This window comes from Haliotis asinina, chromosome 15 (genome assembly GCF_037392515.1).
Source record: "Haliotis asinina isolate JCU_RB_2024 chromosome 15, JCU_Hal_asi_v2, whole genome shotgun sequence".
Lineage (NCBI taxonomy): Eukaryota > Metazoa > Mollusca > Gastropoda > Lepetellida > Haliotidae > Haliotis > Haliotis asinina.
The window spans coordinates 36,965,208-36,989,696 of NC_090294.1; the positions used below are offsets into that span (position 1 = coordinate 36,965,208).

The 24,489-nt window shown below is 39.5% G+C and overlaps 2 protein-coding genes and 1 pseudogene across 2 annotated transcripts; all 3 read right to left on the reverse strand.

Annotated features, from left to right (window-relative positions):
* Window positions 1-541: 541 nt before the first annotated feature.
* Window positions 542-1,561, reverse strand: LOC137265001 (integrase/recombinase xerD homolog; the record flags this gene model as incomplete). The annotated part of the gene is made up of 1 exon (XM_067800336.1): window positions 542-1,561. A coding segment is annotated over one exon (1,020 nt), but the record flags the coding sequence as incomplete, so codon positions are not given.
* A 13,090-nt stretch (window positions 1,562-14,651) lies between these two features.
* Window positions 14,652-18,585, reverse strand: LOC137265003 (uncharacterized; annotated as a pseudogene).
* Window positions 18,586-21,537: 2,952 nt separating this feature from the next.
* On the reverse strand, window positions 21,538-24,220 carry LOC137265208 (uncharacterized). The gene is made up of 4 exons (XM_067800552.1): window positions 24,202-24,220; window positions 22,794-23,014; window positions 22,108-22,218; window positions 21,538-21,885 (listed from the first exon to the last, which is right to left on the reverse strand). Exons 1-4 carry the CDS (start codon window positions 24,218-24,220, stop codon window positions 21,538-21,540), a joined length of 699 nt encoding a protein of 232 aa, XP_067656653.1.
* Window positions 24,221-24,489: the final 269 nt, after the last annotated feature.

Consider the following 24,489-nt stretch of genomic DNA (forward strand, 5'->3'; position numbering starts at 1 on the left):
TCCTTACATCCTCAATTTTGGGTCAGGTCCCATCTCCAGGCCGCTCCATGTCATATAAGATCACATCAGGTCAGCCCTCTCCTCCTTACATCCGAACCTCAGTACCTCACAGCTAATACAGATCGCAATACTGCGTACATGAACCATCCGGCTTGTAATCCAGAATTATCCATACGGATTGAAGGTTCAATACTGAAACCTTCATAACTTCAACAAGGTCCAATACACTCGATTTAAGAAAGCTGCTCGCCGTGTTGTGCGAAGACCTCGAATGACTCAACTCATGCTCAATCTCACCACGTCACCTTCGTCACGTGGCTTCAGCACAAATCTCACGTGCAAAACACCTTCGCTGCAGTAGGCAATCTCTACCGTATTTAACCCAAAATAAATTCATTTATGTTCTAATTCTCTTCGATCAAACGAACATAAAATATTTACTTATGTACAACAAAATACTTCGCATGGGTAATGCCTACCGCAGCTCGAAATTAAAAGACAGGGCAAAGAAGTGAGAACTATTTATTACAGATCAAGGAAATTATAAGCCTAACATAGAAGTCACGCTCAGTAACTCTTTTATGTCATCTTTAACATATCCAACTTTTGCTGTGTCGGAAACCCTGCGGCCATGTCTCTTAAACAAACGATCAGGTACACCTGCATTCGCAGCAGCTGTTGCTCCTCCAGCACGAAAAGTGTGCAAACCAAAACTGTTCACATCTATTCCTATTTCACGACATTTTTCCCTGAAAATTTCTCTTGTTCTCGTGTAAGAGATTGGCTTATTACCTCTGAGAACATATTTCCTTTGCTTTTTACAATAACTCACTTGTCTGAAAATAAACTCATACGAATCTTCTTTAATATTTGCTAATGAAATATAACGGTGAAGCATTCTGACTGGACAGAGTTTGGAACCAGATGCTGCAACTACAATAAATCTACCATCCCTGTACACATCCGTCTTACTCTTTTCTATGAAAATACGAACATATCCTTCATGAAAAGAAATATCAGACCGCCTAATAGAGGAAACTTCAGAAAATCTGAAAAATCCAGCATATGAAAGAATGGACATTGTCAGAAACCTTAAATCTACAAGCGAACAATCCTCTCTGCCAAATCTAACAACTAACTTTTCCAAAATAACAACATCTATAGGCTCTTTCTTCTTGAGAGGGTCACTGTAACATCTCCTTGCCGCTTCTGTAATATTCTTAATCAGGTCATGTTGACATGGATCTGGTAAACCCGCTACTCTGTGTGCCCATCTTATACCGTAAACTGCATTCATAATAACAGGAGACCTTTTACCCGACTGAATCAATGACGTAAGGTACAAACCTACATGAAAAGAGTTTGCAGGCAAAACAGTTATTTCTTTAAACCTTGAGGCCCATTTTTTCCAACATGTAAAAGCTCTTCTGTATTTTACCACTGTAGCATCTGCTTTAGATTTTAAAACTATTCCAGGCATTTTTGTAGATAAGTCAACTAAATCCTGGTGCACCAGATCATCCTTGTCTCGCCATATACCAACGGAAAATATACCTGAAAAGATATATAATCAGTTGTCAAACCTGAGAGCAACCATGAACCCAGTGAAACTATTGAATATATTCTGCTTGCTCCCTCCTGAAACAGCGTTGCTGCCACTTAACTGAATCATGTCTGTAATGAATTTTCTGGGTTGCCCTTCCAGGAATAACAACGGCCAGTATGGAGCGGAAGGCCACATTGGCACCACCAATGTAGTAGAAGCATTGCATGCTAAGATGAAATGTACAGTTTTACACACCAAATACACAGGAGGAACTACCCAATTGTTCTCCCCATACCACTGCTGAGTAAATGCATCAACTGCCTCTGTATCTGGTACCCATGACGTGGAATTAAACCTTTTTAACTTGGTGTTCAAATGGTTTGCAAAACGATCTACAGAATGTGGCCCCCATCTGCCATCTAAAAATTTGAAAACATCATCTGTAACTCTCCAGTCATCCGAATCTTCAAATCTACTCAGAGCATCGGCCTTTTCATTTTCTGATCTGGGAATCCAGCTGAACTTTAACCTTATGTTGTACTGATTGGCTATCACAAAGATGGAGGTGGCAACGTGTTGTAGATGTTGTTTAGAACTACCACATGAAGCTACATGACAACATGGTTTGCTGTCTGTGAACCACTTTACAGTTTTGCCCATTAGAACCCTGGTAAACGCAATAAGAACTAATTCTATGGCCTTCAATTCTCTCCACGTGGAACTACAAAGTTTCTCTTGAGAGTCCCAGACATATTGAAACACATGATCAGAATCCACAACATAACCTCCACAACCTACATCACTTGCATCTGAAAACACCGATAGCATAGGTTTACTAACCGTAGACAGCGCTCTTGGTTTTAGACTACGCAGGTTGTCTCTCCAAAACAGCAATTCATACACACAATGAGAATTATTTAACCTAAGAAATCTATCCCAGGAAGAAGCCTTTTGGACCTCGGAATACATATGCCTTGTGAAAAGTCTACAAACATCACCCAAAACAGGAGTAAGAGCTATGACTTTACCTGCTAAAGCAGCCAAACTCCTTGCTGTGAACCTGGGCAAAACAGATGTGAATGCTGAAAAACTAGACACTATATCTTCTGTTTTCTTGACAGGAATAGAAAGAACACTAGAATCTAAATTCCATGTGAATCCAAGCCACTCTAACTCTGTAACAGGATGCCATACTGACTTCTCAATATTAACAACAAAACCTGATTGTTCTAGAGTGTCTCTAACAATGTCCGAATGGCTAGAGCACAAATCCTTGGATCTAGCATAACCAAAGCCATCATCAAGATACACAACAATATGAATAGATTGCCTTCGCCAATATGTAACTAGTGGACGAATACACTTCGTAAAGATGTAAGGTGCAGATGTTAATCCAAACGGCAAAACTGTGAAACAATAGTACCTAATAATGCCATTAGCATTCCAAGCAAAACCCAAGTACTGTTGTTGACTAGAGTGTATGTCGATGTGATGATAACCAGATTTTAAATCAAACTTAAACATGAAACCTGTGTCTTGCACAAAATCCAAGGCTGTTTTGTAGCCCTCAAAAACAATCTTTCTTTTGTAAACAAACTGACTGACAAACCTAAGGTCAAGGATAAGCCTCTTCTTGCCTGAACGCTGTATGGCTACTGAAAGAGGATTAACAACTAAAGGAGGACTATCAAGCTCAACAATACAAGAGTTTCTTAAAAGTTCTTGAATAGCCTGTACAACAAAAGTACCGTTCCTCAAAGCGGATAGGTTATTTTTAGAAAAAGATGGAGGAGGACTATCAATGAAAGGAATGACATAACCGTCTGTTATAGTATCGATCACAAACTGAGGAGCTCCAATTTTAACCCAAAAGGAAACATGTTTCCTTAAACTACCTTTCACAACACACAAAGATTCGGATTCAAACTCGTAAGACCTTAGCTGAATAAACTCAGAAGCGAGGTCATTACCTCCTGAGCCTGCAGAACTATCAATGTCACAAACTGGAGAACAAGTAACATCCCTCTGTTGTGTCTTGGTTTTCTTGACTGATGGCGTCTGAACGTCGGAACTTCAACTTTCCACAGCAACTCGTCCTAAAACAAGTTTTTTAAGAATACTCTCAGGAACGATACAAACTATTCATCTGACTAAAGTAATAACTTCTTTATTAAAGAAACGTGGTTACCTGAAGTGACACCTTTACTTCTTGACAACTGCATCTTGGTTGGACTGGACTGAATCAGAGCTGGCTGACTGGGCTGCACGTAGTGAGGCTGCCGCTGGACAGGCGACCCTCCAGTGGCCGAACCCGCCACAGAAATAACACTGTTGGTTGGGAGCTGGACCTCGTTTGACCATGGAACGAAATGGCTGGCTCTGACCTGTTGTAGTTTCCCTAGAAGTATCAACCATGCTAGCAGAAGACACAGTAGCACTGGGTGCAACATAGTTGGGTCTCCCTCTGGTCCGGAATGAGGACGCACGTCTTTTGCGCAGGGCTTTGTTCTCCGCTTTCTCGAATCTACGTTCTTCCTCGGATCCAGAGGCAATATCATCTCCCTCTAGTTCAGCCACAACAGCCCAACCAGATGGTGACCTATCCGCTAAACGGATATGCTTATTCCTCCTAGAAATGTCTGAGGAAAGATCTTGGAGAATCCCCACACAATAAGAATACCTGCTACTCTTAATGTATCTGAAAGCTGTGTCAATCTTGTCCAAACAACCAGCATTAAATGTATACTGAAGTTGGTTGCCTTTAAACCGAAAACTTGGAATTTCTGAATCTCTACGAGCCCTTTTGAACGCTGCGAATGATCTTTCTTCACTCTCTTCAATAATGTCACGTTTAAATGTCTTTAGTTTGCAATCCATGTAATCTTTAAATAATTGAAAAGTTTCATAACCTTCTATGGATTCCTTCTGCTGATTCGTCTTGGATGCATCAGAGTCCTCCGAATGCTGTGAAGGTGAAACCGAACGCTGATTCATAGCAGAGTGTAGATTTAAGAAAGCTGCTCGCCGTGTTGTGCGAAGACCTCGAATGACTCAACTCATGCTCAATCTCATCACGTCACCTTCGTCACGTGGCTTCAGCACAAATCTCACGTGCAAAACACCTTCGCTGCAGTAGGCAATCTCTACCGTATTTAACCCAAAATAAATTCATGACTAAACTTTCAACAGCCTCTCATAATTCAGATGGTATGGCTAAATGCAAGGGGAACTGAATGAAATGTCACTGGTATTCATGAACATTGTCACGGCGACATCAGTGAGTGATGTCGATGAGTAAAACCATTAAATCACGTATAAGTAGATGACCACGCTTAAGTGAGTGAGTGAGTGAGTTTTAGTTTTACGCCGCACTCAGCAATATTCAAGCCACATGGCGGCGGTCCCTAAATAATCGAGTTTGGACCAGACAATCCAGTGATCAACAATATGAGCATCGATCTGCGTAATTGGGAACCAGTGACATGTGTCAACCACGTCAGCGAGCCTGACCACCCGATCCCGTTAGTCGCCTCTTACGTCAAGCATTGTCGCCTTTTATGGCAAGCATGGGTTGCGGAAGGCCTATTCTACCCCGGGACCTTCACGGGTCCCACGCTTAAGAAACAAGAGAGCACAGACATGGTAACATGACAGTATATAAGAATTCCAGGTAGATCATTATAATTGCTTACCATCAACACTAAACATGTTTACACATTTGGATGTTCTATGAAAGAAATCTATAATTTTATACGGTATCTATTTACAATACTCATAAACTAATGTCGTAAGGAAATACGGAAGGAATATTTTATTAATGAGCCAGGATGCGAAACAGCTTTCAAGATGACAAGGGAGACGAAAGATCATTATACGTCCGCTTTCCTCACCTCCACATGAACGTGTCAAAGGCCGCAGGTTGCCCAAAGAAAATGCAAACTGTGACCGGAAAATATCTTTATTTGTACGGCCCGGGAATCGAAATCTAAAACAAAAACAAACAGACATAAAAGAATCAAACCAACCAAAGGAAACAAACTGCATGTTTTTTGTCACACAACTATAACCAAAGAGAAAGAAAGACACTAGGACCATTCATTTGGGTGTTTTCTCGGTTCTTCATAGTTTCAGCCTTAGCTGTTGGCACGTTTGGGTTGCCTGCGGTGAGCTCCAATTTGATACATCTTCAACGGACCTTTCCTTGATTTCTTGAAAATATTAATCTGGATAATTCTGTCCAAGGGGCAGGAGTCGGTTCTTGAACATGAAAATTTTTTTCACCCATTCTGGAAGCCGCTCAAACCAGATTCCTTGCACCAGGTGCCGCTCATGAAGTGTGCTGGCATTCGTTCTACGTTCCTGACAATGAAATTAATAACAATTATGTTAAGTTGATCAGAGTAGTTTCAGGTAGTAAACTTGTACTTGTATATGTCAGTCATTAAGTGAGATGTCCTCTGTGTGCATGTATATTCATCACTGATCTTAAACTATGATTACACGAAGCCATTTAGAAAGTGGTCAAATGCAACATGTCATATTTGGGATTTCGCTTTCTTAGTTAAAAAAAGTACTACAATTTGCACTTTACAAAGAAAGTGAAATCCCAAATATCATGTATGTTGCAACTTTCTAAATGGTATCGTGTATTCATAGCTTTCGGTCGTGGGAGCCTTGCCAATTTACACTTACCAGAGGGGTACGCAGTCTAGACTAAAAGTTGTCCGACTTTCATTTTTGTGGAAGTCGCATTGTCGGAGCAGCCTAGGCGGTTGACTTTGTGTGCTGGCGATTAGGTGCCTGATTCAGAGGGTGCGGGTTCGAATCCCGGACGGGACTCATCCAAAAAAAGTACTAGAATTTTTTTCTTACTAAGAAAATGAAATCCCAAATATGACATATGTTGCACTGATCTTAACTTGAGAATTTTGTTACCTTTAAACGCGTGGGCAAATCTGAACATGAAACCTTTCCTGATTTGATGGGATGTCATTGATGCCAGATAATCGGGTGGAAGTCGAAATCAGTCGTTGTTGCCCTCGATGTTGTTGAGCCCAGAACGCATTGCCTACAAAGGTGGGCAAACCTTTGTTTTGATTCCCATTTGTAAAGGAACCAAACAGTACAACAGAAGCTGCTGAAGCTAATAATTTTCATACAAGTACAGCCATTGTCACATTGTGGCGTTTTAATAAGTGATTAGAGTATTTTGTTTCATTAGAAGTCGTTTTGATTAAAGACGTATTTACTGCCCAACGAAAATGAGCATATCAGGTTAAAAATACACAATAAAACGCGGTCTGAGGAAGATGTTTAGAAATAAATTAATCTGGCGCTACATACTTGTTCACTGTTACGAGTGGAGAGATCACCCGACAATTTAAAAAAAATACTTTTAATACTGGCAAAGCAAGTATGAAAGAATATGGCTAAAAAGTCTTCTTTTGATAATCACTCAATTATACCATTGTTCCTGCTCGAACGCCTTCCCAGGAATAAGATCACATAAATCTATCACTTGCAAGTCACTCTATGCAGACCTGGCATTTTCAAGAAGACAGGTTAAATATGCTGACATGGCACTGATCACTTTGGGTGCTACCCTGCTTAAACAAGTCAAACCCAAGCTACAATTATACACTCCCATTGTATTTCCTTACCCCAGATTAATTACAGACACTAGACAGTGGTAAGCACAGCTTCGTAGCTTCACGGTGAGCAGGCACTTAAAGTCTTTTAGAATGACTTCAGATAATACAATGACACATAAGAAATCTCACCACATACTCATAACGGTACACTATGAACTACTTGAGAAGATTATCTGTGTCCACTAAAGCTTCCGTTATGTGTTCTCCAGCCTTTCAATGTGGACGGCCATACTACTACATTAAATCATGACTTGAGTATATTGTTTGAAACACATTTCAGGTATGATAGCAGCGTGAAACCTTACTCACTGACTCCAGATGTTAACGTCATGCCCTTGTCGACAAGACCTTAAATAAACGGTACCAGACAGACACGAGTATGTCAATCAGTTTCTTACATACCATAACATCGCACCATTATAGTTATGGTCGAATAGATTCAAATGTTATACATTTTCGCATCGTAGGTGCGCAATAATACAGAACACAACATTACGAATGAGTGACGTCACTTGGCTTTCTAATCACTGTATCAACACCCTTGTGTACACCAGCCATTTAATAAAGGATGACTTCAAATTGATAGGAAAACAATATTGCCAGTTTTTTTCTGTGACCGAACAAACTGTGGAACAGCTAGCGGGAAGTAATCCTCCATATTCACCATCTCAATAAGAATGACAGATCATAATATGTTAATTCTTTCAACAGTCGTTTTGTAATAGCTGGAAATTAAAATTTTGAATAGGTTTCTATATACTGTGGTAGACGTGATAATATTGACTGTCCATATGATCTAAAATTTTGAATGATATTTAGTCTGGGTTCCTTGAAACGTTTTTGTTGTAATTCGAATGACATGTTCATTGTTGCTTGTGTGTTATATTACTGTGGTGGTGATTGATTGGATCGTTGACAGGATTTTAATCATTGTAAACATTGCAAGCATGTTTAATCAAACCAACATCTAACATGAGGTGAGCCCTGTTTTCCTAGCCCAAACCATTCTCACTTTATTTCATTACTTTTTCTTGTCAGAAGTAAGTTTAAGTGAAATAGATTTATCCATTAGGTTCAATAATAATAATCGCTAATTAATGAAGGATGAAGGGCTTTGACTTGATGCAACTATCTCTGTTTTGTTTGGGGTAGTATTAACATTTGGCTCAGTGATGTTGAAAATATTCCTGAAAACTTCCACTTGCTGTACCTTAAAATTCGAGTCATCATAGACTGCACAGAAATAAGGCCCTGCTCTGTACATTTAGATGTTCAAATGTTTACTTATGACAACAATAACATGGAATAGCCATGTGAGTATTCCGCCTCGAGACACAGTATTATAGTGAAACGTGTACGATACAGCGTCCACTGACTGCCAGTCCTACTCTATGATAAACTACATCGCATGGCAGACATAAATAGAAATTAATTATTTTGTTCGCACACACTTTCCATGAAGATGCCAAATGTGAAAATTCTTCACACAGTACTTTTATCGGACATTTAGTGTTTTCTTAATGCATAACAAAACTTCGTACAAAGTTTAGCAGAGTCTGTTTCAAACCTCCTAAGTATTTTTAAGCTTACTCTATACCATCGGATTGCAAATTTAATATTCTATATTTCTGAGGAATTTCATTGTCGGAAGCAGATCAAGAACACGCGAACGCAATTCTTACACAACATTCACCTCTCAAACCATATAAAGATTTGCGCCAGATGGAAAAACTAGAAAAACAGAAAAAAAGAAAAGAAAAAAAAAACCTAAAAAATAAAAATAAACCCAAAGAACCCCGGGTCCCAGGGCGTAACTGGTTGTTAGATCGTTCCGCGTGACTTCAGTACACAAGCAGAGTACAGCTTGACGTCAAATAAACGAGCGGAGCGTTCTAAATGGGAACATGCCTTTGTCGCAAAGAGGAGTCCGATAAGGGTGACGGGAACCTGCAGTATATATCAAACTGACTGCACAGATTCATATCGGGACAGGGCAGATCTATCCCCATGTTAACACAACATAATGAGCATCATATTCCAACTTACATTGATCACTGAACCTTTACAGTGTTCTATTTATATTACCTTGCCTCAGTCAGACCAGTCATTAATCCTCCATATTGGACTGAATCAACAAACTTTGTCAAATTTGGGAAGAATGAACTGCACGTAAAATCTTTTGTGACACTTTATGGACGGACATAGCCTTCGATAATGATCAGAAACGTTTAGATACATTTAGGTTACATTTACAATCTGTCATACGAGTGTAAACAGAAGTTTCTGTGTCTTTCTGCTAAATATGTATGATAATTGAAAACCCAAAATACACTTTTCGTGCATTAAAGGAATTTTAAATAGGTCCCTACACATTGTTTAAATACGTTCTTAATGAACACCTCCATACATATACCATACAAAATGTACACTTATAAATAGTAATATACTATTATACAGCTTCCCTTGTGATTCTAAAACGCACTTCACTCGGTGGCATTTTGCCATTTCCGAAGAAAACGAGGGCGGTGGTCGCGTGACGTCATCACCGAGAGTCGCCTCTTCAACACACGCGAAAACGGATTGGAACCGTCTCCACTCGCTGACAAAAAGCTGCTCCTGTTTTAGCAAATAATTCAACAAAGGAAGTCACATCTGGATCTTGAGAGTATACATGGTATATGTAATCTCTCATGCCTACAATTCTTAATTTGAAAGTAATTTTAGCATCAAAACAGACAGGAATACCTACGTTCACTTGAAATATTGACGATTCCGATCCTGATGATTTTACTGCAGATCAACTGGTATGGACATGATTTGCCTATCCAATGTTCGTTGAAAACAGATTATATGGTGCATACATGATACATGGTTTGAATGACATTATGTAACAAAAAATATTGTTAAATCTTTTTCAACGTCCTTTTAAATTATAAATTAGACAACTCATGTACATCTGGGTCTTCAAAAGAGGTAATGATTAGTATTGAAATAAATGATGACCATCGCCTAATCATTATCTGTTGAAAGTCTACGTCAAAAATGTTTTTTTTTTCGAGGCACATTATCAATAAGCTTTGCACATGAGACTTCCATCAATGCAAATAACTCAAGTAATAATAATAACAATTGGAGTGAGTGAGTGAGTTTGGTGTTAGTTTTACTCAGCAATATTCTGAGCATCAACAACATGAGCATCGATATACGCAATTGGGAACCGATGACATGTGTCAACCACGTCAGCGAGCCTGACCACCCGATCCCGTTAGTCTCCTCTTACAAGCATAGTTACCTTTTAAGACAAGCATGGGTTGCTGAAGGCCTATTCTCCCCCGGGACAAATAGTATGAAGTACGTACGTAAATTCTTCATGGACCCAATGCGTACTGACAGTTTACAAATTCACTGAGATCTGAAGAAAAAGTCCTCACCAAATTTGGATGACCAGTCGTCACTTCCCTAACAATCATATCAATTCCTCTTTACCGATATGAAAGGGGAAAAAATAACGACTGCATCTGTCACAGGAACTCAACTTGTGGCAAATGTTTAAACTGTATGTGTAAAAAAGATCAGGTAAAGCCAGTTAGTTTTTTTGTACTTATAGAAAGGTTTTCTTTGGTAACTTTAACCTTTCATATCAAGGCCCGTAAGAAGATACTTGTCACAACTGTGAACAGCTCGACAACCAGCTGCAAGCTGAGGAGGCAAAACCCAAAAGTGGGTCGGCTTGAAAAACAGACGGCAACATCAGTTGAAAACGACAGTCAGAGAAAATTCACCACTTGATATTCTCCAGAGACAAGCCTGGTACAATGTTTTTCAAATATGAACAAGACATGGACCTCCCATTTGACTGGGGGAAACAGAACCGTCAGTGTGAAACTGATATTTAAAGCAGACATATAAATTGGAATTGAGTCCTCTCTGTTTGTTTGGTGGGAGAATATCAAAGGAGGAGAAGAAATACCGTGTGGATTTCCTCCTTTACGCACCACCAGTATTCAACAAGTTCTTCCGAGATATCAAGCCGAGTGGTTCTCTTGAGGCTGAAGATCTTCAAGGTTGTGTGGAGGAGCTGGACTTCAGATTTGACGTTTGTATTTGAGATAACATTAGGCAACATCACGTAAGCGATCATGACAAAACCCTATCATGACATACCACATCAACGTACCTAATATTCAAACAGTTGTGTTTTTTTTAAGGAAACGTTTCTTGTATGTTTCAGAATTGCTATCCCTGCAAGTGGATGTTTTGGTAGAGATACTGGAATGACTTCAGCCTTTGTAGAGAAAACTTGTGCTTCATGCATGAACGAGAACGTTTGTAAAACAAAGAGTTCCCAAGGCACTTTCTTATTACATACTGTGGAACACTGTTTCTTTTTAGCGAACTTGTGTTACCAAGGAAGAGTTTGTGGTTTTAGTTTAACATTGTGGCTGCGTAAAGTCACTTAGGGTTGGTTATGACGCTCGTCTCCTCAGAAATGGAAATCCTCCATTGTACATGGAAACTCAGCTTTCGTGTTTCAGAAATCACAAGTTACTGTATCTTCCTCACAATGCATACATCACATTTGAAATCTTAAATTAATGACATGTCTAGGAAAACTTGACCTCTTCTGACTGTCGCAATAATGGCTATATCTCCATGTGTTGGAAACAGTTCACTTTTGTCTTTGGACATTATTACGAGTGTGTATTTTCTGTATATTTTTGTTATGGATTAAGTAATAATTAGTATTGGGTCACAATGTTTAGTGTTTTGAATGTTAAATATGATGGGTCACAATTCGTTTTAGTAGCTTGTCAACACTTTTAGCATTCTGGTGTTCCGGAATTTACCTGCTCCTAGTTTTCGATGTTTTACTTCCGGGATACTGTTTCGAGACCATTCTACAGTGTTGACGATGTTCGTTTGTGCCCGAACTTTCGGGAAATGACTTTGTAAACATATATAAAGGCTGATTTACGTGTTGACACTCATAATCATTTACGATACTGCCAACGCATGAAATCCTGTCAACCCATTAATCTACATTATCTACTGTCGCACCGATCGCTGTGTTTACATTCTGTCATAGTTGATTCTCTCTCACACCAAGACTTTGGTGAGTTTGCTATATTGTATTTTGTGAGCCATTGACTTAGATTTTGTCTTTCTTGAATTGTACCTGAAATCTGCATTGTTATATTGACTTGTGACCTTGTGTACCTTGCTCTTGTGGTATAACAATATAGAATTTGAACGTAAACAACTTGTCTTTGTTCTGTTTTGCTAGTCTACAAGGGGATTTCTTAAATTGTTGTCACGGTAAATTCTTAACCGTAACAACATTTCATATATATGAACTTGCATAAGAATGACGTTGTGAGTATTGTGTTCGCTTGCCAAATCCCTGCTCCCTACAGATCATAAGTCTTGCATCAGGCCTTGCCGTGTTAGTATGACGTTATCAAAATCAAGCAGTTTCTTGTCTGTAGCACCAGCAATAGAGCGGTACCCAGTCTGGTTTGACATTTGATCAAGTTTCCTTTGGGCCAGGAGTTTTGAGAGCTGTTGAAGATTGGCATATTTCGAATGATTCGTTGTTAGTTTGATTTTTTTAAGTGTTCGTGTGAAATATGTTCCAAGTTCACAGAAATCTCTGTTCTAACTGTGCATCTAAATGTTATATCTGATGTAAAGAATACTGTTGCCATGTAGCTGCAATACTGCTTACTGCCATCAGTGTGACGCACAGTTACAGTCTCTCAATCAGTAGTATCACATTCTGCAAGATGCACTCAGCCAACACTCAGCCAACAGTATGACGAGTTTGATGGTCAGGTGCTGAAGCTACCCTGCATCTGCAGCATTGGTAACACCCGAGTCCACCCGAGTCCCGAGTCCAACTCAACATCTTAGGCCATGATTCCAATTGGGGCTTTTCACAGGGTTTGAGTTTAAAGGAAAGGTTACTTGACTGTGGTGCAGGTTTCTTTGCACGGAAATGAAACAAATAGATACATTGTATGTACATGTAATCATGATGAAATCAGTCGACCATTTACGTACTCAGGTAGAACAAAGTATCTGTACTGATCTAAAAAAGAATGAGATGGAATGGATAAGAATGATTATGATATATTCCAGCATTAAATCTTGATTTGTGTTGAATATTTTATACAGTTCTTCAACATGGTATTTTAAAACATAAAAATAAAACGTGCACACATAATGATTATTTTTAGGTATTTTCAGTTTTTCACTAACAGAAATTTGTGTTAGTTTCCACACGTGTACAAACCTATACTCTTTTTATGAAAGCATACGATTTTCTTTACATGGTTGACAAATAACATGTTTGAAGTAAAATAATATTTGCTTTTCACTTTATGACAAACACAATTAAAAAGTGTCATTTTCAAGAGGACATCGAAATCTATAATTATTCAAGTTTTGTAACGGCGCCACGTCATTAATTTTATGATGTAATCTTTCAATGTCTTCTCTTGCTTCAGATAGCATGGCTCAGTGTAAGGGGAACCATACTATGATGAATGTCACTGGTAATTTTTAACATTTGTTACGAGATCCGTGTGGATAATATCAGTGTGTAAAACCATCTGACATTTCACCACATATCAGTAAATGACCACACTTGACATACAGACATGCTGTAAAAGAATTTGAATGACTTCAAGATTTAAATACCATCAACACTACGTATGGTTTTACAAAAGTACATACAGTATATGTCTGGATACGAATGGCATGTTTTATTGAAGCATCGGGGCCCTTTTTCTCGAAACGTTCGTAGCCCTAAGAATTCTTAACTTTGGTCGTAGCCAATGTGTTAAGAATGGGCTTAAGAAGTTCGTAGGGCTACGAACGTTTCGAGAACAGATAGCCAGCTCTCAAGATGCCAAGGGAGACAAACGTAAGTTAAGATTATTTTACGACCGCTTTTCTCACCTGAACAAAAACGGGTCAAAGGCAGTAAGTTGTGTGAAGAAACTACATAGTTAATCATTGACGGGGAATTAGATTTATATAAAAACCAAACTTAAAATAGATTTTTTATGAATACATTCAATTTATGGGAAACCATAGAAATTTAACGTTGTTAGGGATATATGCATATATTCACAAACACTGACGAATTAAGCATATATCCTTGCATAAAATGCAACAAGAATCGGGCATAAAGTATTAGCATACAAAAAACACTAAATATTTATATTAGTTAAGAATTTTTCCCAATATTTTAAATAGACAACAAACTAGGGTCGAACCTTTCAAGAAAAGGTCCCGTTACGAAGCACTCAATGTAAACTATATCATCTGAAAAACTACGACAAAACCGGATGACATTCTTAATGTGTGATTCTTGTCAGTACTCAACACAAAAAGAATTGCCTCACCTTCTTCTGGTGCTGTGGCCCAGTAATAGAACATTGTAAAATCTATCAAGAAATGTAACATTCAGGTACATGAAATGCAGCATGTATGGGGTCAAGGATGTCAAATGCCTGATATCTGTTTCTGGCGAGATCCTGGTGGTACATCTGAATTACCTCGTGGAAGTCCATTAAATGGCTTGCCACTTTCATTTCTTCTAGCACAGAGCCTAAGGCATACGCATCTGCCTGTGGGGAGGTGACAAAACCCAGACTCACCTCTGGAGCAAGTCCAGTATGATGGAGGGCTGTGCTTGACAGTTTGACTCCCCTTCCGAAGGGCGCCTGTCCAAAGCCGACCAGCTTCACCTCCAACGTGTCCTTGTTGATAATGGTGTTGTCAGAGGAGATGATGTTGTGAAGGACATGCCGCCTGCGTTGCATCTTCCCGTGGCTGGACAGGGTCGGACAGATGTTTGTCCAACCAGACCTGGACACACAGTATCAGGACTGAACGAGGTCCTGGAGCGAGATGAACCCCGTGCAGTCCTCCAGGACAAGACTGCATTCCCTCTCCAGGACGCCCTGCTCCAGAACTCCCAGCATGTCCATATGTATCAGAGGGTGATGATATGATTTTACCCTCTGTTGTGACCTCAGCTACAGATCGGTTAGAGTCAGTTCCATCCTTGACAGGGATAGGTGTGTCACCCACAGTGGCATGGAAAAGGGTAGCAGTAGCACCTCGACCATGGACGCAATATTCATCTTCGTCAAACATCTTGAATTTGACCTGCTGTCTCTCCCAAGAACAGGCAGCTGTACGTCATCACGACGACGATCCCGGGTGCAGATGTTGCAAAATGCATCGACTGATGGGTCGTATGCAAAAGCCTGTGTCAGGAGATTTCTCTCTCGTTATAGTACGCCTATCTTCATATCCCGAATTGATGGTGAGAGCTTGGGAACGGCTAACTTGTCAGATGAGCCATCACCTGTGACTTCAATCACATCATCACTAAGAGACTTCCACATCTTTCTGTCTGTTGAGATGAGTGCCACGTGTCCTTGGTCGCCTGTTCCTGGTTCCAACCACTTTTCAAGGTGGACGGTAGGGGTAATTTCCTGCAATGCTGTGGAGGAGCTTTCGTCAGGCACCAGTAACCTTTCCTCGGAGGCAGTACTTTCAATTTCTGTTTTGTATTAGTCTCCAGGGATGATTTCACACTCAACAGTCGTGTGCACCCGTGGAATGTTTTGCGGTGTCGTCCTTTGTAATTAATCATCAGCCGACCTTCTCTTGATTTCTTTGATGCATCCTCCGAGTTCTGGATAGTTACTCTCTATTGGCATCGTTGATCCTGCCTTCCTGGCAACAATGTCAGGTGGAATTTCTGTACCATCCGAATGTCCAGGACAAGACAAGACAAGACAAGAGTAATTCATTGTATGAAAGGCCATCAGCCCATTTACAAGTTTACATAAATATAACGGCTGAGAATGAACCGATTTGTGGATACTGTGGAAATGATAAAACGTACAACATTCATCTAACTGGTGTTAATCTGGGGAACTTCATAGAGGGAGGTAAATATTCCATGTTTTACAAAGAGAGAAAATCTAAATATTACACTGACATCATTCTATGACAAAACAGAAACAAACCGCATTTTAATCGTCTTAGATAAAAAAAACGATCTAATATATTTAGTTTGTAATTCTGCATAAGGACATTCAAGCGTAAAATGCATTACGTCTTTGTGAACTGAAGTGAGAAATAGTTTTTTTTATGTATATATGTATATACAAAAACATTTTTATGATGGTAAAGCCATTCTGTTTTCGTTGTAAAATTCTTCTGTTTGTGTTTGTTTTGTAAAGGTTTTATCTGTGTCCAAAAACTTGATTGACTATTTATGCTTCCATGCAGTCTTTCTACAGATTTCTTATATGAAATAGATTCATATTTTCTACAAGAAAATTTATAGTCATTTCTTTGTGTACAATAGGCTATTTTGTGTGCGAGCCGTGAAAGTCCCGGGGTAGAATAGAACTTCAGCAACCCATGCTTGTCATAAAAGGTGACTATGTTTTCGTATATACATAATTATTTCTCACCTCAGTTCACAAATATTGATGCATTTGTTCTTAATCCTGATATAACTGAACATGAAATTACACCGTCTATTAACACGTTAAAACACGGAAAATCTGCCGGGCCCGATCAAGTGCTGATAGAGGAGCTTAATTGTTCCCAATTTGATATGTCATCTCTCCATAAACGTTTCAACAAACTCTTTGATAATTAAATATTCCCAAGCCGTTGGTCACATTCAGAAATGTCCCCTTACACAAAAAGGCGATCTGAGACCTTAACAACTTATAGGGGGATCTCATTAATGAGTGTCCTTGGGGAAGTTTTTACTACTGTTTTAAATAATAGACTTACTAATTGGGTTAATATGATAACATATGAGAAGTTCCAACCTGGTTTCAAAGCTATTCTGCTTTCGTTGTAAAATTCTTCTGTTTGGGTTTGTTTGGTAAAGATTTAATCTGTCTCCAAGAACTAGATTGACTATTTATGCTTCCATGCACTTTTTCTACTGATTTCTTACGTGAAATAGATTCATATTTTCTACCAAAAAATATAGTCATTTCTTTGTTTACAATACGCTATTCTGAGTGCGATCCGTGAAGGTCCCGGGGTAGAATAGACCATCAGCAACCCATGCTTGCCATAAAAGGCGACTGACTATGGTTGTCATAAGAGGCGACTAACGGGATCGGGTGGTCAGACTCACTGACTTGGCTAACACGTCATCGATTCCCAATTGCGCAGATCGGTGCTCATGTTGTTGATCACTGGATTGTCTGGTCGAACTCGATTATTTACAGACCATCGCCATATAGCTGGAATATTGTTGAATGGCGTAAAACTAAACTCATTCACCCCTTTGGGTCCTTACCTCTATGGCAGAGTGAGCGTCCCTTTCAGATTTCCAGATATACTTATTAATAATATTTTGCTGCCTGACAGGGATTCAGACCCATCCCTTTAATATTGCCAGGAATCTAAAATGTGCACTGCTCAGTGCTTTTCCTTTCTGTACTATTATTTTTTGCGAGAGCTTCCAAGCTTTCATATTCAGAAACTGAGAGCCTTGCCAAAACGTTTGGTATGTTTTGGTACTCTTTCTTGTTCTGTCTGGAAAGAAGTAAGCATCCATTCATCTGCTCAACTTTTCAGTTGGTCAAATTCCCGTGCTAGCATTTTGCGACTTACGCAGCAAATCCTCATCAGGAGAACGATTCCCAACTGCACCTACATAATTTGTGCCCACTTTCAGACTGATATGAAAACTGATACTCGACATTCTTCCATTCAAAAGCATCGCAAAATGTATTTTGAGTGACAAACGACATTGCACAAGCAACCCCATTCGCCTGATATGGTTTGTTTTGTATCCCAAATATGCTGGCCCGTGCACAGTAGAGCGTGTTCTTAATGTGTGTACAGTGCATACCGTGCTACCCAGAAGGACGCCAAAATTAATATCGCTGTGTTCGGGTGCAAGGGTTACGAACACTAGACTGGCAATATGTATGATTTTGGGATTTTTAAAGCGCAATAAACTCCTCAGACTTGCCAGTATTCTCGCGGTTGCGTGGGTCCTCGGACTCAACCAGCCGCGCGAATATTGGTGAGTCTTCGGAGTTTATTCCTTACATAGTAACAGTTGACTTTCAATAAATGTTGAGTACTGGGAACTTTACTCGAGACGATTTCAGCCTCGGCTGTTGGCACGACTGGGCTTGTTTGAGGTGTGGTCCTATTTAACTCAACATCAGTCGACCTTCTCTTGATTTCTGGAAAATAGTCATTAGGGACAGTGCGTTCAAAGGGCAGGAGTCTGTTGTTGAACAGCATGAAGAGAAGGGGCAGTTTTCTTCTTTTCTGGAAGTCACTCAAAGCAGATTCCTTGCACCAGGTGCCGCTCATGAAGTGACAGCTGACATTCTGTGACCGCAACTGATTCGGTGGGATATGACTGCGTGCGCGGCACACGGTTGGAGGAAGGCATCGCTCGTGGTTGTCCGCGATGTGGCTGAGCGTGAACGCATTGCCTGCAAAGATTCACAAAAAAAAAAGAAAAAAAAACAAGGAAAAACAACAACAAAGAAACACACGAAAAAAACAAAAAACAACCATACAAACAAAATAAAAATAAATATGAAAAAGTACGTCAGCGTGACCCATGGTGATGTCCTTAGGTTGCATGTTTGACATACACCCTATTGTTATTGACAGACTTTCAACCATCCGGTGTTATCCTCCATGACAGGAACGCGATAACAATGAACGAATGATAAATCATTTGACAAATTCACAAACCAACTTTTCTAGTTTTGTCACAGCCTATATCAGACTTTCACAATACACAGACATCTTCAGGGGACTTGAATTTAGAAAAAAAAACGGGTAATGTTCACATACAGGTCGAATCTGTTGAAAAGATTTTGTCACCACAGAAACCCGTTGTCTGTATATAGTTTCATGATTTCTGTTTCGATTGAGTTATCTCCCTTGCAACTTTGGAACGATTGCTCCCTCAACTCAGAAAGAGAACGGGGTCGGGCGCTGAAAACATTACTGGAAACAAATATACTTTACGACAGTATGAAACGGCTGAATTTAGGACGTAGTGAAGGTGCCATATGTAACTATAAACTTTTGACAAACTGTAATATAGTTGAATGATGTATGATTATAATATGCTTTTAGAATGCTTCTCTATTTTCCTGTTATATTTCAGCAGAACAACAATAAAACCTTTCTAATAATGACCAAATATTTATCATGCATAAATATGTGTTTTTAACAAACAAGAAGTTCAATAATATATACAGGCATGTAACCCATTATGATATATTGTTCTAACCCTTCTCCCAACAGTCTCGCTGATAACGTTTTGTGAAAATGATTCTAAATACAAACCTAACGACGCTCCTTGACCCAAGCATTTAGAGGCCCAATTGTGTTTACAGGCCTAAATATGTTCACAGTCAAACATGGGTTAATACTGTTTAACGTCGCATGAGCTGTTGCGCATGTGCACGTCGTGATTGGTCACTAGACAAACTACAGAACTAGAAATATGGGCAGGATAAGCGCCATGGTATGATAAAAGGCACGGATTGCTGAACATCACGTGCAAATAGTGTCAATCTGTATTGTTGAAAACTGACATCGTTAGCTTAAATAATTACTCGTCGTTTGTAAGTTAGTAGTTTCCTACCACTTTGTGCTCAAAAGGAATGTCCACTAATATACCCGATGCATATGTCAAAGCAGAAACATTCATAGGACCTTGCTCAAATTATCAACTTTTACAATGAATGAGTGCGCATAGTTTTACCCCGCACTCAGCAATATTATATGGCGGTTGTCTGTAAATAATCCAGTCTGGACTAGACAATCCAGTGATCAACAGCACGATCTATGCAACTGGTTTACAGCGACATGTATCAACCAAATCAGCCAGCCAGACCACCTGATCCCGCGAGTCGCCTCTACGACAAGCATAGTTTACTAAAGATCAATTCTAACCCGGAACCCGACTCCAAAACCGATATAGTATGTCATGCACGTGACGCTGTCATGTAACACCCGTTGTTGAAATCAACATAAATAAATGGGCTTCGTGATATGTTTATTTCTTAAATAAAAACACGTAATGTATAGATATACATAAAAAAAACTTTAAATACATTAAAAACGTTTACATGAGGAATGAAAAGTAGCATTCCATGAGCAAATAAAACAGAATGTATGGTACCATTGATGGCATATATTAACAATGTATGGTACCATTGATGGCATGTATCAACAATGTATGGTACAACTGATGGCATGTATTAACAATGTAAAAGTAAGTGACAATGTATACTGCGACAACAATGACTGAAAACATATTACTGATAGAAAACAAAGCGAAAACAATGGACATATTTCTCCAAACATTTTCATGGAATTCTGGAAGCACTGTCACCATTTGTGTTAAAGACAATTGTTATCGTGGATGGAAGATTTCATTGACGCAAAATAACACACAAGACAATATTACAGATGAAATTGTACATTCATTCGAAGAACAAACAAATATACTGAGGGAAACAAACAAGAGAACTCCACTTCATGCCAATGTTAATTTATCTATTCTCAGATTTCCTTCCATGACGCTACTCAAAGCTGGAGAAGGAAACGGGAAAATATTACCGAAACGCTTTAATTTTCTTGTTCCCTTATTTGTTTCTCTTAGTGCAATTTCATGGTAACAATATAAATAAACACTCATACCAATAAATATTCTATTAAAACGTCAATTCATGTTCAGCAATCCTTCACGCACAGCTGGAAGACAGTTTTACGATACGAAATTGTGTGAAATATATTGTGCATTGTGCATTTCCTTTGTAACACACGGACAAAACAATAAAACAAATTTTGAAAGGTAACGCGATATTTCCAACAAGACATAACTTTGATATGCCATGCTTATCAGATTAATGTGCCACGAGTGTAAAGAGATTCTCTCACGGAAGAATAGATGTACAACTTTCGGATCGGATCGGATCCGGATCCGAAATGTATTATAACGTTACGGTGGTCTCATAAACCTTTAGGCCTTTGTGAGGTATCACGTATTCCAGACATTCATATTATCACGTATTCTTTCCGAACAGCACATTTTCCAACTCTTCTTCCTCAGTCGGTTGTACAACACTCACACATATCACACATACTTTAAAGAAAAATGTAAATATTGATAAAAAGTATTCACAACTAGCCCAAAAATAATAAATTCTCAATGAAAAACTATGCTGTAAAATATATATAAAATAGATATCTTCACTAACAACCCGTCCATGTTCACTGATAACTCGTCCATATTCACTGATAACCCGTCTTCAGCATTGCGTGACTTTCTTTCACTCTAGTTAGCAGATGTACGACATCTTTGGCAATGATGTAGTCTCGTTGGCGTTTGCTACTATCGGACGTGATCTCGCGAAGTGAACTCGGCATCATCTGACGTGTGACGTAACTTCCGATGCTTTGATCGTGGTTGCTCAGGAAGCTCTCTATTGTGCAAAGCATCGCCAGTATTTTCTCCATTGCATGTTCGAGGGTAGATTTGAGGGTGTTGTTGAAATCGCTGATATCGTCAGCTTGGACAGCCTCGAGGAACACGTAAGCGATGGAGAGGTTCTCGTAGTCTTTCTTCAGGGTGGTCGTCGTCTGTAAATTGAAACATAACATTACTTTTAAGTATGTTCATTGGTCGCGAAAGGTGTAATAAAAGTAGATATATTATAAGCATGCAAAGAGTGAGTGAATGAATATGATTTTAAGCAATATTCCAGAAATATCCCAGCAGGAGACGCAAGAAATGGTCTCTCGGTGAACTTTGGGTGAAAATGTTCATACACAGGCCAGTCAGTTTAAAGCTTATTGACTTACTGAGTTTTTGTCCGTCCAAAATATGACGTCATCAGGAGAGGGAAAGTTGACGTGGGTAGATCCTTCCAATATAAGGGCAAGGGTCACGCTTGAGTCCAGTCGATGGATAGTCTGAGTTGAGAGCAAAGAAATTTATCAAAACGGAATACCTTCCCTTTTAAGCAGACTGCCGCCCACGGGTTTCGGCGCAATGCTGCTGGTAAACTCACAACGACACAACGTAACTGTTGACCCTGATGAATATGCACGGATCGAACAGTCCATTACCTTCAAAGGGTGACGAGTATAGAACGTACAAGTAGGGTAGGCCACGGCAAATATGATTATGATGTGCACGGAACCACGACAACTGAAACTCAAGGCATCGAATGCGGTTCTGTATTTTTACACTGGTCTTCGTAGCAAATTTTGTTGTGCTCCGCTGCTACAATAATGTACGATAATGTAAACGCATACATCCGACGGGCATTTCACAAAGATATAAATCTTGTGACATCTAAAATCTCATCTCAGGAGACTTCATGGCGCTATGCAGAGACAAGAAGTGTTGATGCACACATATTCCCTTGTTTGAAAGACGGACAGATTCACGACACAACAGATGGGATATCATCCCTCAACACCTATGGACACATCAAAATGTAAATACATCTAACACATAAAGAAAGATACACAGATGTACTTACAGCTGCTTCACGAAGTGCGATGGCGTGTTGATGAGATTCCTTGGTTCTGGTGTACAACTCAGCCGATAGGTCGTTGTTGGACGGTCCAGGTGATGGATCATCGAAAATACCTCCCCATGAAATAATAGGAGCTGGGGGACCACAAGGTGTTGACCAGATTCCAGGCACGGTGTTTCCCACGATGTTGTCTATGACGGAGGCAAAGACGAGTACGCAGATTCCTGAAAAAGGGGAGTTTTTTTCAGTTGAAACCGTGAGTGGGTTATGTTTTACGCTACACCAAGCAATATTCCTGCTATATGGCGGTGGTCTGTTTACAATCGACGTACACATGGACAATTCGGAGGTGACATTAAACATCAAATGTCCTCAAGAAGTAATATCACTTTCCCTGAAATAGTGCGAGTGAGTATGGTTTTGCGTCGCGTTTAGCAATATTCCGGCAATAACACCACGGGGTACACCAGAAAATTGCCTTCACACGCAGCATGTACACGTTGGGAATCGAGCCCAGGTCTTTGGCGTAACGAGCGAACGCTTTTACCACTAGACCACCCCACTCTCATAAGCCTAACATTGAAGATAACTCGTATCAAATGCAATATCAACTGGACACCTTAAATATGTTCATGCATATTGCCAATGCGAAATAATGAATTTCCTGTGAGATATGGGTTCCTGAATTCATCGCTACTGCATTTCGTGAGGACTGTTATCTCTCTGATAATATCAACATGATATTGATAATGGGACAACACGACGCTACTTCTTGCCCCTTCCTCAGATGGTTAACGTTTCCATCCATGTACTCGGCTTATCAATAAGAGCATTTCTTCATAAGGTAAACAGTACGGAGGAACTCTTCTGTCAAAATCCGCGCCCAAGTAAAAACGTGTGCATGACATTTCAAACAGCTGTTAATAGGATTGCAACGTGAACTGCAATGCATAGGCGCGATTTGTCGGCCCAACAGAGGTTTGGGTTCAAATGACACATTGGCCCGCCTCAGTCTTAAGATAAAGTTACGTAGGTTGACTGTGTATGACAGATGTCGACTTTTCTTGGAAATGAAACATGTATAACAATTTAGTGTAATGTGTATGAACGGTTTTGTCATACGATATAAATAGTACACAATTAAATACAGGAGTGCATAGTTACCGTTAATAAATGATCAAACATCCTTGTCATGAGAGAGATACCTCACACAACAATTGGAGTTTACTTTATACGTATTTTTGATAAACACAGCAATACTTAATGACATGGAATAGATTGTGTTGTTGGTATATAATTATTGATTTGTCTACATCCTCTGCTTCACAGCTGTTAGATACATCAACATGCCACCAGCCAGCGCTCAAGCTGAACGAACATATAATATTTCATAATATCAATACAAACTTACCGGTCTTGGAAACAGACATTGCTTCGAATATCGTTGTTGATGGAGTCAAATGAGCTGTAGCCTTCACTGCTGTTCAGGTTTGAGAATGGTGCCATCTTTGCCATCTTATATACAGCTTCTGTGAGGGGAAATCCGGGTGGAGAATCAAAATATCTGTCAAATTTTCCCACTCGCGCCATCGTGAGCTTCTGTGTAGTTTCCAACACTCTTTGCATCCCCATCTTGGAGTCCGACTCAAAACGAGGCTGTCAGTAAATTCATCAGCCAATAGCTGAGGCTCTTCTGTAA